Raw genomic sequence first — 17,488 nt, forward strand, 5'->3', positions numbered from 1 at the left:
TGTGTAAGTTGACCCAAAAAAAAATGAGTTTGTTTTTGCGAGCAAGTTTGTTTAAGCATGTGCTATCATTAAAAACTTCCAAAGTAATGACAGTAATGCCAAAATGAATTCATCTTTGCACTTTTTGAAAGGTGGAGGTGTAACATTTTCTGAAAACCTTTGTGCTTGATATACCACCACTGACATAAAAGGCAACTGATGGAGTAGACTATTAAATTTTTACACACGATATCAAAAAGCATTTCATAGCAACAGATAGCGCCAGTCGAAGCGTTACATGAAGTTATTGGGGCCCCCACCACAATAGCTGCAAACTATTATGATGTTAAAAAATGCAATTTAATATGGAATATGAACAGATTCTTAATATATGGAAACTCTTCCTGGACAGATGTAATAGGACCCATTATCACCACACCAGATATAAATATCTCTTTGATATCCCCAGAGTTAAACTTAATCTGTGTAAACACTCTATGCAAATAAAGGGACCCAGTTTATGGAACTCACTCCCTACTGAATTGAAAAGCTGTCCAACTTTTACATCATTCAAAATCAATATTAAAAAGTACCTAATTTCATCTTCATAGTTTTTCACTTTTTGCCTTAAAATTGCACTGTATCTATTGCTACCCAATCTCCCAACCTTTATGTTCTCAATTTGAACATCTTTACCATTGTGATCATTGCTGTCTTATATGTGCTGCCAATCTGCTGTATGGTGTTTATAACTCTTGTTTATCTGTATCTTTTGCTACCCAGTCTCCCAATCTTTATGTACCCAATCTGAACATCTTTACCATTGTGATCATTGCTGTCTTATATGTGCTGTCAATCTGCTGTATGGTGTCTATTAATCTTGTTTAATTACTAATCAAGCTGTCAATGTAATCATTCAGAGCTTTAATATAACAATGTGCTTTAATATACTTACTAAGCTCTCTCATCTCATTTTTCTCTTGCAATGTATCTTTATCATTTATCAATTCTGATAGAAATTACCTACTTAAAATTATCTGCTAGATTAAGGACCAGCCCGAAACGCTGTGCGTACTAGTGGATTCACAAGAATGTAAATACTGTACTATCCAATGTATTCTCACAAACCCAATGTACCTTTATGTATATATATATAAATAAATATATTAATGTGCTCAACTACTTTCCTTAATAGTATATTTACGAGTGTCAAATTAATGTTCGAAGTGTCAAACCCAACACAATATGGCTGAGGCCCCACTATTTAGCCTTCTTTTCGTATTCTATGAAATATCACAGGTATTGTTAATGCTTGTAACGTTTATTACAAAAGATAGACATACATTTGATGCTATTTTTCATATTAAAATCTAATTTGAGGCCCGACAAATATATCTATAAAATCTATAAACAGGTTAGAACCATACAAATGTAAGCATGCCTTTTTCACCAGTAATCAACTGAATGCCACAGAAAATGGAATATTTACTTCGGCTACAGAAAACGGAGCAAAGCCAAGGGGGGATGACTGGAATAAACAGTTTCCAACCTGACTCTTCTTGCACATAAACATGTCTTTCTTGACCTCATTTCAAATTATATAGAGTACTGAAAGCTCATTTACCATAGCAAATATACTAAGGAACTCATTTTACGACTAGAACGCAAACTAGGACCCCTCATTCAGATTCAAAACACGAGAATTATTGACTGAACATTTACCCACTATCAAGCACACAGGACTCTTTAAAGCTATCTTAACTTCTTTAAAACCCTAATATGACCCATCTCACATGCAGATCCTGTTCTATGACTCGCCCTTCATGTCAATGTACCCCACAGTATCATGCAAATTCAAGATAAGGCTTACTACACCTAAATATCCAACTTGGTCTTTGTAAGGAATTTTGACCCCCCCTTCTATGCTTACCCCACTGGGGTAATCATAGGTCGAGGGTCCCTATTGCCGACGTCATGTCACGTGACACCCCCGTGACAAATAAGGAAAATTTCACCTGATTGGCCCATGACCCCGGGACAAAGAGAATTTTTCTACTCGGCTCCTGATTGGTCAAAAAATCGCTCCCCGTTCTCACCGCTCACCTCTGACCATTACAGAAAATGGAGCTGTGCCAAGGGCTCCCTATACTATTCAGTCATAGCATCATTAAAGTACTCCAAAATCTTCTATATTCGCTTTCAACTGTGTTTTTTGGTTTGAATCTATTGAACATTCACCCTCTGATCCATTCAAAACTATGGGCCCCCAAATTGATACCGTAGTACTCTCGTAACACCCCGGGCCAAATCGTGAATTTTTGCTCATGCTATTAAATAGTCCAAAAACGTTTATATGCCTTTCACCAGTGTATTTTTTGGTTTGAATCTATTGAACATGCACCCACTGATCCACTCATAAGTAGGTTACCCCCTTCTTGATGCCTTAGACTCATCTTAAAAGCACGAGAAAAAACAGGTTAGGATAGGGCACCACTTCCTCAGGTACATCTTGGGTGGTGGGCCCTGGGTACCCCAGGGGGGGGGGGGGGAAGGACAACCACCTCACCCAGCCAGCCAGCCAGGTGCGCGCCCAGCGCGTCCTGACCCAACTGCTTGAAAAAGATTTTCACGATCTGGCCCCCGGGAGTTGAGTCGGCATGGAAGTGCCCAACCGTTTCTGAAAAATTTATTCCCCATGTGTCTCCTTTACACTACTTAGATGCAACACCTGTGACAGGTAAAAACATTTTTTTTTTTTAGAAACAGCGCAATCTGTTGCATGTAGGAGCAACACAGCTACACGAAATATGTTAAGATTACATTTCAAAGTTTCGGATTGCATTGACAAATTGAATTTTCATAAATTTCGATTGATTTTCATTTTGATTTTATTATTTTGAGTGACATTGCTTTGAAATTGTGTTGTTTACCATACCATTCAATACGTGAGAATAGTTTATTTGTTAATTTTTTCTTTATTTTCATCTCGTTTTTTAGCTGTTTTTCCTATTTTTCATTGATGGGAACATCATATCATTTAATGTTCCCAATTTTCTGATGTGAACATCAGATCATTTGGGAATGCATCAGACGAGGCAGTGGGGAATAGTGGGAGGGTGAGGGGACAGGATTGGGGGATGGTGGGAAAGACGAGTGGACAGGGGAGGGAGGTTGAGCATGAGGAGACGATGGAGTTGGGGATGGTGTGGACGGAAGAATGTAGAATGGTGAGAATGACAAGGGGACAGAGGAGTGGGGGATGGTGAGGAGGAAAAGGGGGAGAGAGAGAAGAATGGAATGGTGGGGAGGACGAAGGGGCGGGACTGGGGAATAGTGAGGGTGGACAAGGGGACAGGGAAAATGGTGGGGAAGACGAGGGGACGGAGAGGTTGAGGATAATGGGGATGAAGGGACAAGGGAATGGAGAATAGTGGGGAGGACAATTGGACAGGAGAATGGGGGATAATGGGGAGGATGAGGGGATGCTTCCACTACACATAAGGGGCATAACTTGCCGACCCCTCGCAGTGTTCAAGACAGAACTGGATAAGCACCTCCAAAGAGGATACCTGATTAACCAGGCTTTGAGCCGCATCCAACAGCCTGGTTGACCAGTCCAGCAACCAGGAGGCCTGGTCGATGACCGGGCCGCGGGGACGCTGAGCCCTGGAAGCACCTCAAGGTAACCTCAAGGTATGGGGGAGGAGGAGATGGTGGGGAGGATGAGGGGACGATGGAGTTGGGAATGATTAGGAAGACGAGGGGATGGTGGAGTGGGGAATGGTTGGGAGGACAAGGGGATGGGGGGAGTGAGGAATGATGGGGAGGACGAGAAGACTGAGGAGGGGGGAATACTGGGGAGGCCAGGGAGACAGGGGAAGGTTGCTGTGGCTCAACACGTTGAACCACAGAAATGCATGGTCGGGTACAACTAGTGTGTGTGTGTATAAATATACATATATACTAGCTGTACCCACCACACGTTGCTGTGACTCAGTCTGATTAAATGGAAAAGAAAGAAAAGAGAAAATTCACGTTTCTAGCAATGTTTAATTTCACAATGCTGGAGGGTATACAATATTTTTTTCTTGTTCCACTGTCTGGGAAAATATTGAGATTGTCTGATTGCCGACTCTAGAACACACAACATATAATTCTCCATGCGAGAAGCAATCCGTGTCTAGATCTAAACCGCATTATTCTAAAGATTGGCCCTGTGCTTTGTTGAAAGTGATTGCAAATGCCAATCGAAATGGGAATTACAATCTCTTAAATTGAAATGGCAAATCCGTTGGAATCATAGGAATGTGAGGAATGAGAACAAATTCACCTGTGAAAGGTCCTGTCAAGATTGTTGCATCTACGACATTGCTGAATAATTTTTTACTGCATGCCGGTGCTAAGCTTTCGCTGGTTGATATTTCGTGACATGATAATTGGCACGCCGATTTTGAATTGCAGTTCGTGTGGGGGTGGTATTACTGGCAGATCGAGTGAATTAAAAAATTCGGCAGATCGAGTGAATTAAAAAATTCTGTTGGATAATTAACCGCTTCATCTGCTTCCACCACAGTGTCGACGGACTTGTATGTGACTGCCTTGCCGTGTATGTTAGACTGAATAATATTGTTAAATTCTTAGATGTCTTTGTTCTTGGCCGCAAGAACAGCTCGTTCATTCAGCCAATTGTGATTTTATAATTGGTTTGAATATTGGGAAATACTTTTTCAACCAATTCTTCTTTTGACATCACTAAATTGTAGAAGTTATGAGGCAATGAAATTCATCCTGAGGTCAGTTCAACCGGCACGTTTCCGTTCCCAATATCAAGAAATCGATATGAGAATATCTCAGCTGATGAGCCGTTTTGCAGTTGGACACGCATGTTTTAGTTAATTTTAACAGCTTTATGCAGCACCACAAACTAGAGTATTTCAGGCAAGCACTTATTTTGTCCGCTGGTGTCGATCGACGAATCTGGGGTAATGTTTGCATGAAATCTCCTGCAAGCAATATTAATGCATTCCCAAATGGGCTGATGTTTCCACGCAAATCTTGCAATGATCGATCAAGAGCCTCGAGTGATTTTTTTTGGGTCATTGTGCATTCATCCCAAACAATAAGTTTGCGTTTCTGCAATACTTTCCCCATGCCGGATGCTTTGGAATTTGCACGTGGAAGTTTCAATGAATTGCGTGTTCAATGACAATTTCAAAGCCAAAGTAGCAGTTCTTCCACCTGGTAGCAATGTCGCAGCTATTCCAGACGATGCAAGAGCTGAGGTTATGCCATTTTGTGGTCGAAATGCTGCCCAAATCAATCTAATTAGAAAGATTTACAGTTCCTCCTGGAGTATCTAAAAGAATTTTTCCAAACCCGTTATATACAGTTTGAATTATTTGATCGTAATTGCCTTTTCACTCAAGCGTTAGCTTAAGAATATTTGATTTAAGAATATTTCTCTTCTACTTTCACCAATCAGCCCGGCAGATGTTGTGTCCATCATACACTCTCTAAAAACCAAGGCAGGGAACACCAGTGAAATTCCGTCCATTGTGTACAAGAGAGCCTCCCATGCCCTTGCCCCACCCATAGCACTACTGTTCAACAAATCTATAGAGTGTCACACCTTCCCTGATATCCTCAAAAAAGCAAGAGTAACGCCAGTCCATAAAGGAGGCAATCCGGCGGACATAAACAATTATAGACCAATATCAAATCTACCCATTCTATCAAAAATATTTGAAAAAATTATTTACAAACAGCTCTATTCCTACCTCGTAAAATTCGACATACTCAGCCCCTGCCAGTTTGGCTTCCGGTCCCAAAAGAGTACCAATGATGCAATCATTAGTCTCCTTGACATTATCTACTCAGCCCTTGACAAAAATGAGTTTCCGATTGGACTCTTCATTGACCTAAGAAAAGCCTTTGATACTGTTAATCACAACTACCTCTTACTTAAACTCCAGCATTATGGAATCCGAGGCCTTGCCCTTGACTACATCCGATCCTATCTTAGTGACAGACACCAATATGTAACCATCAATGATACAACTTCTTCCACTCTACCAATTACCGTTGGAGTGCCACAGGGCAGCATCTTAGGACCTCTTCTATTTCTTATATATATAAACGATCTGCCTAATGTCTCTAATATTCTCAAACCTATATTGTTTGCTGACGATACTACCCTTATCTACTCAAACCTCAACCCACATACACTAAATAATGTTGTGAATAATGAATTAAAAAAAGTCCACTTATGGATGTCAACGAACAAACTAACATTAAACATCGAAAAGACTTACTACATATTATTTGGAAGCAAATCATCAAATGCAATTCAGCTACAGATAGACAACATTAACATCAGTAATAAAAATGATGGCAAGTTTCTTGGCCTATTCCTAGACAAGAGACTCAACTTCAGCACCCACATTCAACACATAACTAAGAAAGTCTCTAAGACAGTTGGTATACTCTCCAAAATCAGATATTATGTTCCTAACTCTGCTCTCCTCTCACTATATTATGCACTAATCTACCCCTATCTTAATTATGGTATCTGTGCATGGGGGTCTACCTCTGCAAACCACCTTAAGCCCATCATCACACAGCAAAAATCTGCTATCAGAATAATAACTAACTCTGCTTTCAGACAACACTCAGCTCCCTTGTTTAAATCTCTAAACTTGCTAAATATTAACTCCCTCCACACATTCTCTTGTGTCAACTACATTTACAAAACCCTGTTCTTAAATGCAAACCATGCTCTGAAACTCACCCTGGACAGATGTAATAGGACCCATTATCACCACACCAGAAATAAATATCTCTTTGATATCCCCAGGGTCAAGCTTAATCTGTGTAAACACTCTATGCAAATTAAGGGACCTAGTCTATGGAACTCACTCCCTAGTGAATTGAAAAACTTTAAAACTTTTGCCTTATTTAAAAGCAAAACCAAAAAGTACCTAACTTCATCTATTTAGTTTCCTACACTGAGCTTTAAATTTGCTCTGTACCTAGTGTTACCCAATCTCCTAATTTTTATGTAATATCAAACAACCTTATCATTGTGTTCATTGCTGTCTTCTTTTATGTGCTAGCCATATGCTGTATTGTGACTACCAATTTTTGTCAACTACCCATTCAAGCTGTCATTGCAATCAATCTTATATTGTTTCTGCTGTATTGTGCCTACCAATTTGTTGTCAACTACCATTTTAAGCTGTCATTGCAATCAATCATAGCTACCTATGTGCTTTAATATACTGTACCTATATTTTCTCTCATCTTTTTTTTCATTCCATGTAATCTGTTATCATTTTTTTGTCTATAAATTTTGCAAGTATTTACCTCCTTAAAATTTTCTTAGATTAAGGACCTGCCCGAAACGCTGCGCGTGCTAGTGGCTTTACAAGACTGTAATTACCATATTTGTATCCTCACATTCCTTATGTACATTCTTGTATATGCATAAATAATAAAATAAATAAATAAATAAATGATTGCACATACAATAATGGATCAACCGTGTTGTAATTTTGTTCACGACGCAATTCTACATTGAACGAAGCAGCAGCAGATCGATTCGAAGATCTCCGTGGTCTGCTATTAGCAGTCTCCGGACTGCTATTAGCAGTCTCCGTGGTGTAGTGGTAAGACACTCGCCTGGCGTTCCGTGAGTGCTATGTCATGGGTTCGTATTCCTGGCCGGGGAGGATTTACTGGGTGCAATTCCTTAACTGTAGCCTCTGTTTAACGCAACAGCAAAATGTGTACTTGGGTGAAAAAAAACGATTCTTCGCGGCGGGGATCGTATTCCAGGGACCTGCCCGAAACGCTACGCTACTAGTGGCTGTACAAGAATGTAACAACTCTTGTATATATCTCAAAAAAAAAAAAAAAAGATGGCATTCCCAATTGAATGAGAACTTTGTTCGCAATTTCTAAGCACAAATCTTCAATCATTATCAATGCTTCGTTGTAGATTTCTGCTGTGAAATTCATGTTCATATTTGAATTTTCCTTGCGTATTCGACGGACAATATCTTCAGCCATGTGCGATTTGTGTTTCTCCCATACTCTGTTGGAGATGAAGGAGAGCGGTGGTCAATATGATTGCAAACAATGCACGAATTTGATTTGGATGTGACGTGTTGGACGTGTCATTAATGCATACATCACAGTGTCGGTCGTTCTTCAATAATTCAGAGCTTGACATGCACTACGGAAAGTGGCATGCGTTACGCCGCTGACAAATCTCAATTGCTGGAAAGACGTTGGACCGGGCACATTACCAACAGCTTGCAAGAAAGAAAAATTATCTTGATTGGAATGCATGGTGTACAGTCTGCCTATCGAAATTTGTTTGAATATGCCAGGTTGTCCGTCGACTCGCTCTCATCGTTAACGCTGTTCAAATGATTTTCTACTGGCATTCCAAGTGTAATACACAGGCACTTCCGAACACTGCAGTGTTTTCGCAAACGTGTCATTTTGACATAACGTGAAAAAAAGCAGTTAACGTTGCAACCGGTGGATTCGTAGCTGTTTGTTGCACATTTGCAGCTGTGAAATAAATGTGTTGTCCATTTTCAGGTTTTCAAAACAAAAACAAAAATTCAAACGAAATATTTAAATCAAATGCCTATCAATCGACACAGCTCAATTTCACCACCAATTGCACTGAAAAATTAGAACAGTTAAAAAATGGAATGAAAAACAATTAAAAAGAAACAAATAAGTTATACTCACGAAATGAACGGTATGGTAAACAGCACAGCTCAATTCCAATGCAATATCTCACAAAATTACTAAATAAAAAAAAATAAATAAAAATCTATCAAAATTCAATATATTAATGCAATCGGAAACATTGAAACTGAATCGTATGATATCTTGTATACCAAATGTTGCTCGTACGTGCAACAGACAGCGCTGTTTTTAAAAAATGCATGTTTTTACCTGTCACAGGTGGGGCATCTAAATAGTAGGTATATCAAAACATGAACGTATTCGAAAGGAACGTTGTGTCAAAATTTCAAAGCAATCGGTGAAGAACTTTCGAAGATTACAGTGTGTGTTGCTCATACGTCCTACAGATGGCACTGCTTTTCAAAAATAAGCTTTTTCCTGTCACAGGTGAGGCATGTATATAGTAGGTATTTAAAAACACTCGCCTATTCTAATGCAAACGTTGTGACAAGATTTCAAAGCAATCGGTAAAGAGGTTTCAAAGAATTTTCTCACTTGAAAAACACACGAAAACACAGCTTTTCGAAAAAAACATGTTTTTTTCCCGTCACAGACGTGACATCTATATAGTATGTATGTAAAATCTCGCTCGGATGTGGATGAAACGTTTTGTGGAAATTTCAAGGCTATCAGTTGAGAACTTTCGGAGATTAGCGATTTTGAACAAACATTTCCATTTTTATTTACATAGATATACAAATATATATATATATATCGTACGTAGTAGCCAGAATGCACTTCTTGGCCTACTATGCAAGGCCCGATTTGCCTAATAGGCCGAGTGATTTTTTAATATTCAATAAATTGTTTCCAATTAGTTTTTTTTAATTATTATTATTATATTATATTAGGAACATAAATTATTGACATAGTTGTGTTTGTATAGGTTAGGTTTAGAGAGGTTAGGTCATATATCTACGTTAGTTTTAACTCAAATTTAAACAAATTAACTTATATATAATGAAATAGCCAGATTTATCATTTCATAAGAAAAAATTAACTTCTTCGAAAAACTTCACTTGTGTGTTTAGGCAAGTTGTGCATATATATATATATATATATATATATATATATATATATATATATATATATATATATATATATATATATATATATATATATGTCGTACCTAGTAGCCAGAACGCACTTCTCAGCCTACTATGCAAGGCCCGATTTGCCTAATAAGCCAAGTTTTCATGAATTAATTATTTTTTGACTACCTAACCTACCTAACCTAACCTAACCTAACATTTTCGGCTACCTAACCTAACCTTAAATATAAAGATTGGTTAGGTTAGGTTAGGTAGGGTTGGTTAGGTTCGGTCATATATCTACGTTAATTTTAACTCCAATAAAAAAAAATTGACCTTATACATAATGAAATGGGTAGCTTTATCATTTCATATGAAAAAAATTAGAGAAAATATATTAATTCAGGAAAACTTGGCTTATTAGGCAAATCGGGCCTTGCATAGTTGGCTGAGAAGTGCGTTCTGGCTACTAGGTACGACATTATATATATATATATATATATTACAAGAGTTTTGGATGAGGTGAACAAAACTTGACGCAACACTTTAACGCGTTTCGCAATAACTATTTACATTTTCAAAGACTTTTAGTTTACACACACACAACTATAACCTGCAAACACTAAACAGAGTTCTTACTATGCTATGATTTAAACAGCTTTATTTAATGTAAGTTATTACGAAACGAGTTCGTGTCGCGTCAAGTTTTGTTCACCTCATCCAAAACTGTTGTAACATATCACCTCACCCAAAATGTCGGTATAAAATGAAAGCTGTTTAAATCATATTATATATATATATATATATATATATAAATATATATATATATATATATATATATATATATATATATATATATATATATATATATATATATACATATATATATATATATATATATATATATTATTACACACACACAGGGGGTACACAGGGGGTACCTTTTACTCCCACGGGGTACAGGACACACTGTGGAGCTCCGGGTTACCTTCATGCTTTATTACAAAGCAGTGAGACCAAGCAGGTAAGGCGTCGGTCAGGACATATGTGAACATTATTACAAGACATCTTCACCGTTTGAAGTCCCTCCATCGTCCCATTCAACAGTATTTTACAATTTTCTCCAGCTTGCCAAGCTTGAACTCGCCAAAAACAGTGCCAGTGAGGGAGGCCTCCCACCTTAACGGCCAGGGCGGGATGGGGAAGGGCGAATGCGGAGGGACAGTCCTACTGGTTTCCTTGCCCTAGGGGCCCGGGGGCCCCTAGGGCAAGGGCGTCCCTTGGGGCCTGGAGATGTGTACGGCATGTCCGGCGTGGCCTAGTGTCCGTGCCCGGTGTCCAACGTGGGCCACGTGGACAGGCTCCTTACGGCTCTCACGCCTCTGGGGGCTGCCCTAGGGGCCTTGCCTCGCCTCTCGCCCGGGCTGAGGGCCACGGGGTGTGGGCGTGCTGGGTTCTCGCATGCGGGCCGTTACCGCACCACGCTGGGGGTGTCGTCCCACGTAAACAGGCACTCTGTGGCCTCCTCACTCCGGTGGGTTTGTCCCCAGGGGCCTTGGTTCGCTCACGCCCGAGGGCCTCCTGCGGGCGGCGATTGGGCCTTGGGGCCACGTGGTGTGCACTTGCAGGGCTCCCCCATGTCCCGTCCCGGCTGCTGATGTTCCGGGGGATGTGGTTCCCGCCGATGATCCAGCAGCCGAAGGCTCAGCTGGCGGTGTTCCAGCTGAGCATGCCCTTCCCACCCTCAGTGCCGTGCCCGGGCGTGCGTGCCGTGCCATGCACGTGTGGGTCTCCCTTGCATGAGGGCGGGCGGCGCCACATATGGTGTTGCCCGCGTGGCCAGGCTCAGTGGCTTGATTGCCCTAGGCATGGTCCCTGGGGGGCTCTGCTTCACCCCTTGCCCTAGTGGGCGAAGGGGCGCTTGAGCCTTGCGCTGCTGGGCCTCTTCACGTACAAATACAAGGCTAGTGAACCCCTGGCAGGAGCTTCTTGCAACTCACTGGTTACACTCCTCAGTAGCACCTTAACTGTCAGTCGTCTCTTCCATTAACCAGTCCCGGGTACACCGAATTCCATCACTGCCACTTCACAGGCAGACAATAGAACACTTCACAGCTCTTCTCCGGCGGCGGCTCACTGCTTCCGTAAAGCAGAATGGAGTAGAGAGACATTGGCTGCCCTGGTTAGACTGACTGTCTTCGTACCACAGCAGCCCTACATCGACTCTGTGGATACAGACACTTCATCAGTACAATGGTCAGTACATGGGACACTAGGAAACAAACACTTACAAACTCTGACATAGACATACAACTCCTACAATAGATGGCGCTGATTTTCAAAGCACCACCTCACCAGAGGTCAGCATCAGCTACCTCTCAAGCTGACTAGGACAGGAATCTAGCGCCTCTTGCTGGTATAATCCTGTCACCACTAGATGGCGTCGTCCATGTTGTGGCGGGGTTTCGGGAGCAAACTCACAGATGGCATTGACGTCGCTGCTTCGTGGAATCGGGTTTGTAACACCTCCCCACCATAAAGGAATTTGGTTTGGGTTTCTACAAAGGAGAAAACAAACAAAATTAGTACGTTAGTACAAAACCAAACAGACGCACATAAACAATGGACTGATGTGGCGAGGATGTCCTGTCTGCAAAACTGCCTTAATAGGAGAATCTGGCACAAGGAAAACTCGAAGATCATAGGCAATGACCTGCCTGATGTGACTTCCAGAAACCTTACTGGATGCCTGTCAGAGGCACAATTATCTCACATGTTTTGGGTAAGGATCTACAGAGGCTCGATCTGGGGTGAATAAACACCTCTCTGTGTCGTGGCACCACTGGTGGCTGGTCGCAGAAGGCATTTTTTTCCATCGGTCTGGCAGTTCTTCAGGGAGACGGAAATCTGGAATACCGAGAACTGATGATTCGGAATAACAGCGATAGTCTTTAAATCTGTACTTACAGCATAACTGCTTACTAGGCCCACACCTAGTCCCAACAGGACTGCTTGTACATTGAAGATTGTGTTCGCTCTTCCACCATCAGGTCGATCAAGTTCCATATAATGTTGAATCCAGGCTCAGCAATTATGCAGGGGGTGTGAACCTGTCGGGAACAGTCACTCATTTAAACATTTCTCCTACTCCAGTATCATCAATCACCTTCTGGGTCCCTCTTCGACTGCAATACTCATAGGGCGGGTCTCTAATCCCTGGTGTCTCTCCACGATGGTCATAGAAGCCATCATCTGACGGTTCGTCCACTGATCTTCGCTTAGGACACACACGAGAATAATACAAAATACCGATAAGAAACATTTGGCTAACTTAGGAATAATTTTCATTAGCCTGTAATATCCATAGCCGGCTTTATCCATTAGCCTGGCTTGGATCAAAGAGGGCACTAGAACCTGCGCACATACCTCACATACCTCTGACGTCTGGGAATCTCTGGCCGGTTCAGTGAATATAGTACCTTGCCATACCGCAAGTACTTATCTGCCGTCACTTCAGCTTGGGTATCCATGGGCGCTTGTCAACCCGTCCTCGACTCAAGTCCATTCCATCCAGCGGTCGACCCCACAGATGCATTCATAAACTTTTACATGCTCTTCATTCAAAACTGGAATTTTCTCAAATCTAAATTAACATTATAATATATTAGCATATTGTGTATATATAACCATAGGTTATGTTAGGTTAGGTGTTTAGGTTCTGTTGGTGATTATTTGTATTTATAGTACGTGTGTGAAGCATTTACAGCGTTGTGGTTCGAACATAATTCGTCAGTGAAGCACTTGTTCCGGATATGTTCGAACATCAGCAGTTGTGAGTCGTGTGTAAACCGCTTTTCATTCATAAACAGGGGGTTTGGCGGGTGCATGGAATCACTTTTGGGTCTTTGTTTGGAGGACGGACTGGCGCTTGTACATGAGGCCTCTCTTCTTGCTCAATTGCTTCTGTCACTGTAAGCCCATGTTTCTCGTCGGGAGAAGAGTTAGCAGAATCTGTTGGAATGTTCTCACTCTTTTGGGTAGAGGGAGAATTAAACATGTTATATAATTTCACGTCTGTCTGTACCTGGGATTTAATGTGTACTGCTGTCATCTCAGGCCTTACTATTGGATCGTCCACCATCTTGAGATGATCGTAGTTCAAACCTGTCACCAAGTCGTTGGCTAGTACTATGTCTATCCCAGCTATAGGCAGGGTATCAACTACTGCCAACGCACATGTGCCACTGAAGTAGGGCGAGTCTAGGTGTACTTGCACTAAGGGGGCAACGTACCACGTCAAAGGAAACCCAACTAGAACAACCTTTTGTCTCCCGTCAACACTCATTCCCTCGGGCCCGAGTCTCTCATGATCAGGGACTGGGCTGCTCCACTATCTCTGAGCACTACAACTGATCTACCAGTATGATCACTCGTTACATACCCGTCTGAAGTGTGAGGGGCAAACAATCCTGGTCCTTCTCTACTCGTCATTAGAGACTGGGTTCCCACTGGTAGTGTAACACAACTGATCAGCATCACTTCTCTGTGCGGGTCGTTACTTGTCCCTCCTCGGCACTTGATAGCAACATGCCCTCTCTGCCCGCAAGTCCAACACACCACGTTCCTCCTTGGACTACGGTGTGTTGGTCTGTTAGGACTAGTCCTTCAGGGACTACCTGGGGGCATCTTCAAAGCACTCTGTGGGACGGGTCTTCCTTCTTCTGGTCGAGATTTGCCAAACAGATGTGGGTAACCCTTCGGGACATACCTGGTAGAGGATCGATGAGTTAGGATGTACTCCTCAGCCATAGTGGCAGCCGCACTCAAGGTCTCTACCTGCTGTTCCTCTAAGTATGTCTTCAGATCCCCCGACAAACAATCTTTGAAGTCCTCCAACAGTATGAGCTGTTCGAGTTGTTCTTTCGTCTTCATCTTCCAAGAAGCACACCACTTCTGAAAAAGCCATTCCTTGATGTTCGCAAACTCGGTGACCGTGTGCTCCGAGGTCTTCTTCAGGTTCCTGAACTTTTGCCTATAAGCTTCAGACACCAACTGATTAGCCATGAGCACTACCTTCTTCACCTTGTCGTAATCACTGGAATCATCAAGCGACAATGTAGAGTAGGCAATTTAGGCCTTCGCAGTCAAGACGGACTGGATCATGATGGCCCAATTCTCCTTTGGCCAATCCAAAGAGGCAGCAACCTTCTCGAAGGCAGCAAAGAACTTTGAAACTTCTTTTTCATTGAATTTTGGGACCATCTTTATATTTCTTACGGGATTGAAACTGCTCGTTTCCTTTGTTTCCTTCCGACCACCAATACATAACATTTCTAACTCATGTAGTCTTTCCTTCTCCCTTTCTTGTCTTTCCTTCTCTTTCCTTCTCCTTTTCTTGTAATTCCAAACGTTTCATTTCCATTTCCTTCTCTTTCAAAGCCATTTCCTTGGCTATTTCCTTTTCTTTCATTTCTCGTTCTATTTCTAACTTCTTCCACTCTATCTCACGATTTATTTCTAAGGTACGCATTTTGACAGTTAGAAAACTTATATTCAGTTCACCCGTATCACTTTCCCCATCACTGCCTTTATCTTCCTTTTCAGTGGAAGCCACCACCTCACTTTCCTTCGTAATCTGTGCCTCGCTTTCCTGCTTCTCCTCGGCCTTTAAGTGCTTATGAACCGTCGATAAGATTTCATCACGGGCATCACTATCACGTATTTGGATCCCTAAATAAGCACTTACTAGCACAAGTTCCTGCTTTCCCAGATGTTTCAGTCTAGCAAGACAGTCCTCCTTGTTCAGTAATTCCTGAACATCGTCTAGATTCTCAATGGTTATTTTCTCCGCCATTTTGTCAGTAAGGGGCGCACGAGCACTTAACACACCGCTTCACTTAACACTAGACACTTATAATTACCGAGCACTGCACTCACCAATACAGCAATTAATCACACTGAGCACCGCACTCGCCAATACTGCAATTAAGCACACTGAACACCACACAAGACATCCCAGCAAACACAAATCATCTACACAACGTTCGTCTATCTCTTCCCATAGGTTTGGGAATGATTTGCATTGAGAATGGTGTAGGAGAGCCTTTGAGAAACTTTTAATAAAAAAATCCAAACACAAAGGTTTTATAATAAATTGTTTTTCTACAAGTACTTTGTTCCTCATGTATTACAAATAGTTTTACATGTTTAAATATGAAATTTATAGTGTTTTTTTGTAAAATTCATTAATAAATTGTGAATGATATTTATTGGCTCAGTGAATCGTTCAAAATCCATTTAGTTATAATATGATCAGAAAAAAGTAGTTTTCCAAATTTTCTAAAAATTGCTCTTTTTAACACAATTTGACTCCTTATGCATTCCACTAAACACTAATATCATGTTTAAATATATAATTTATGTATTATTCCCTAAGATAATTTATATAAATTATAAAAGTTGCTGGAAAGTGGTGTGAAAGAATCTGAAAACGTTTTGTTGTCTTATATTGGCGTGTTCTTATTAACTAGAGTGAGTAAGAGTGAGCGAGAGTGACTGAGAGTAAGAGTGACTGAAGGTGAGTGAGAGAGCCAGAGAATGTGTAAGTGTGAGTAAGAGTGAGTGAGAGTGAGTAAAAGTAAGAGTGACTGAGAGTAAGAGTGAGTAAGGGTGAGTATGAGAGTAAGAGTGATTGAGAATGAGAGTAAGAGTGATTGAGAGTTAGAGTAAGAGTGATTGAGAGTTAGAGTGAGAGTAAGAGTGATTGAGAGTTAGAGTGAGAGTAAGAGTGATTGAGAGTGAGAGTAAGAGCGATTGAGAGTTAGAGTGAGAGTAAGAGTGATTGAGAATATGAGTGATTGGGAGTAGGAGTGAGAGTAAGAGTGATTGAGAGTAAGAGTGATTAGGAGTAAGAGTGAGAGTAAGAGTGAGTAAGAGTAAGAATGAGAGTAAGAGTGATTGAGAGTAAGAGTGTTTGGGAGTAAGAGTAAGAGTGAGAGTGAGTAAGAGTGATTGGGAGTAAGAGTAAGAGTGAGTAAGAGTAAGAATGAGAGTAAGAGTAAGAATGAGAGTAAGAGTGATTGAGAGTAAGAGTAATTGAGAGTGATTGGGAGTAAGAGTAATTGAGAGTAAGAGTGATTGGGAGTAAGAGTGATTTAAAGTAAGAGTAATTGAGAGTGAGTGCGAGTAAGAGTGATTGAGAGTAAGAGTATGAGAGTAAGAGTGAGAGAGTGAGTATGAATGGGTAAGGGTGACTGAGAGTAAGAGTGACAGAGTAAAAGTGACAGAGTAAGAGTGACAGAGTAAGAGTGACTGAGAGTAAGAGTGAGTAAGAGTGAGTATGAGAGTGAGTAAGAGTGGGTAAGGATGACTGAGAGTAAGAGTGAGTAAGGATGACTGAGAGTAAGAGTGAGTAAGGATGACTGAGAGTAAGAGTGAGTAAGGATGACTGAGAGTAAGAGTGAGTAAGGATGACTGAGAGTAAGAGTGAGTAATAGTGCATAAGAGTGATTGAGAGTGAGAGTGATTATGAGAGTGAGTTAAGAGCGTGAGGTGTGAGAGGGTAGCAGGCCATGGGAAGCAGGATGTGTGGTCACAGGCCTAGGCCTCGTAATCTCTAATGTTGGTTTTTATATATATGCGAACAAGCCTGAATGGTCCCCAGGACAATATGCAACTGAAAAGTTTTCAGTTTTATATATATATATGTTTGATTT

At 41.1% G+C, this 17,488-nt stretch overlaps 1 protein-coding gene across 1 annotated transcript; it reads right to left on the reverse strand.

The window, feature by feature from the left end:
• Nucleotides 1-15,111: 15,111 nt before the first annotated feature.
• Nucleotides 15,112-15,627, reverse strand: LOC138368565 (uncharacterized). The gene has a single exon (XM_069331089.1). The coding sequence runs from the start codon at nucleotides 15,625-15,627 to the stop codon at nucleotides 15,112-15,114; it is 516 nt and encodes a 171-aa protein (XP_069187190.1).
• Nucleotides 15,628-17,488: the final 1,861 nt, after the last annotated feature.

The sequence above is a fragment of the Procambarus clarkii genome, chromosome 25 (genome assembly GCF_040958095.1).
Source record: "Procambarus clarkii isolate CNS0578487 chromosome 25, FALCON_Pclarkii_2.0, whole genome shotgun sequence".
NCBI classification, from domain to species: domain Eukaryota; kingdom Metazoa; phylum Arthropoda; class Malacostraca; order Decapoda; family Cambaridae; genus Procambarus; species Procambarus clarkii.

Excerpts from the sequence above, each read along its gene's own strand:
- LOC138368565 (XM_069331089.1), bottom strand. The coding sequence starts at position 15,627 with ATGGCGGAGAAAATAACCATTGAGAATCTAGACGATGTTCAGGAATTA.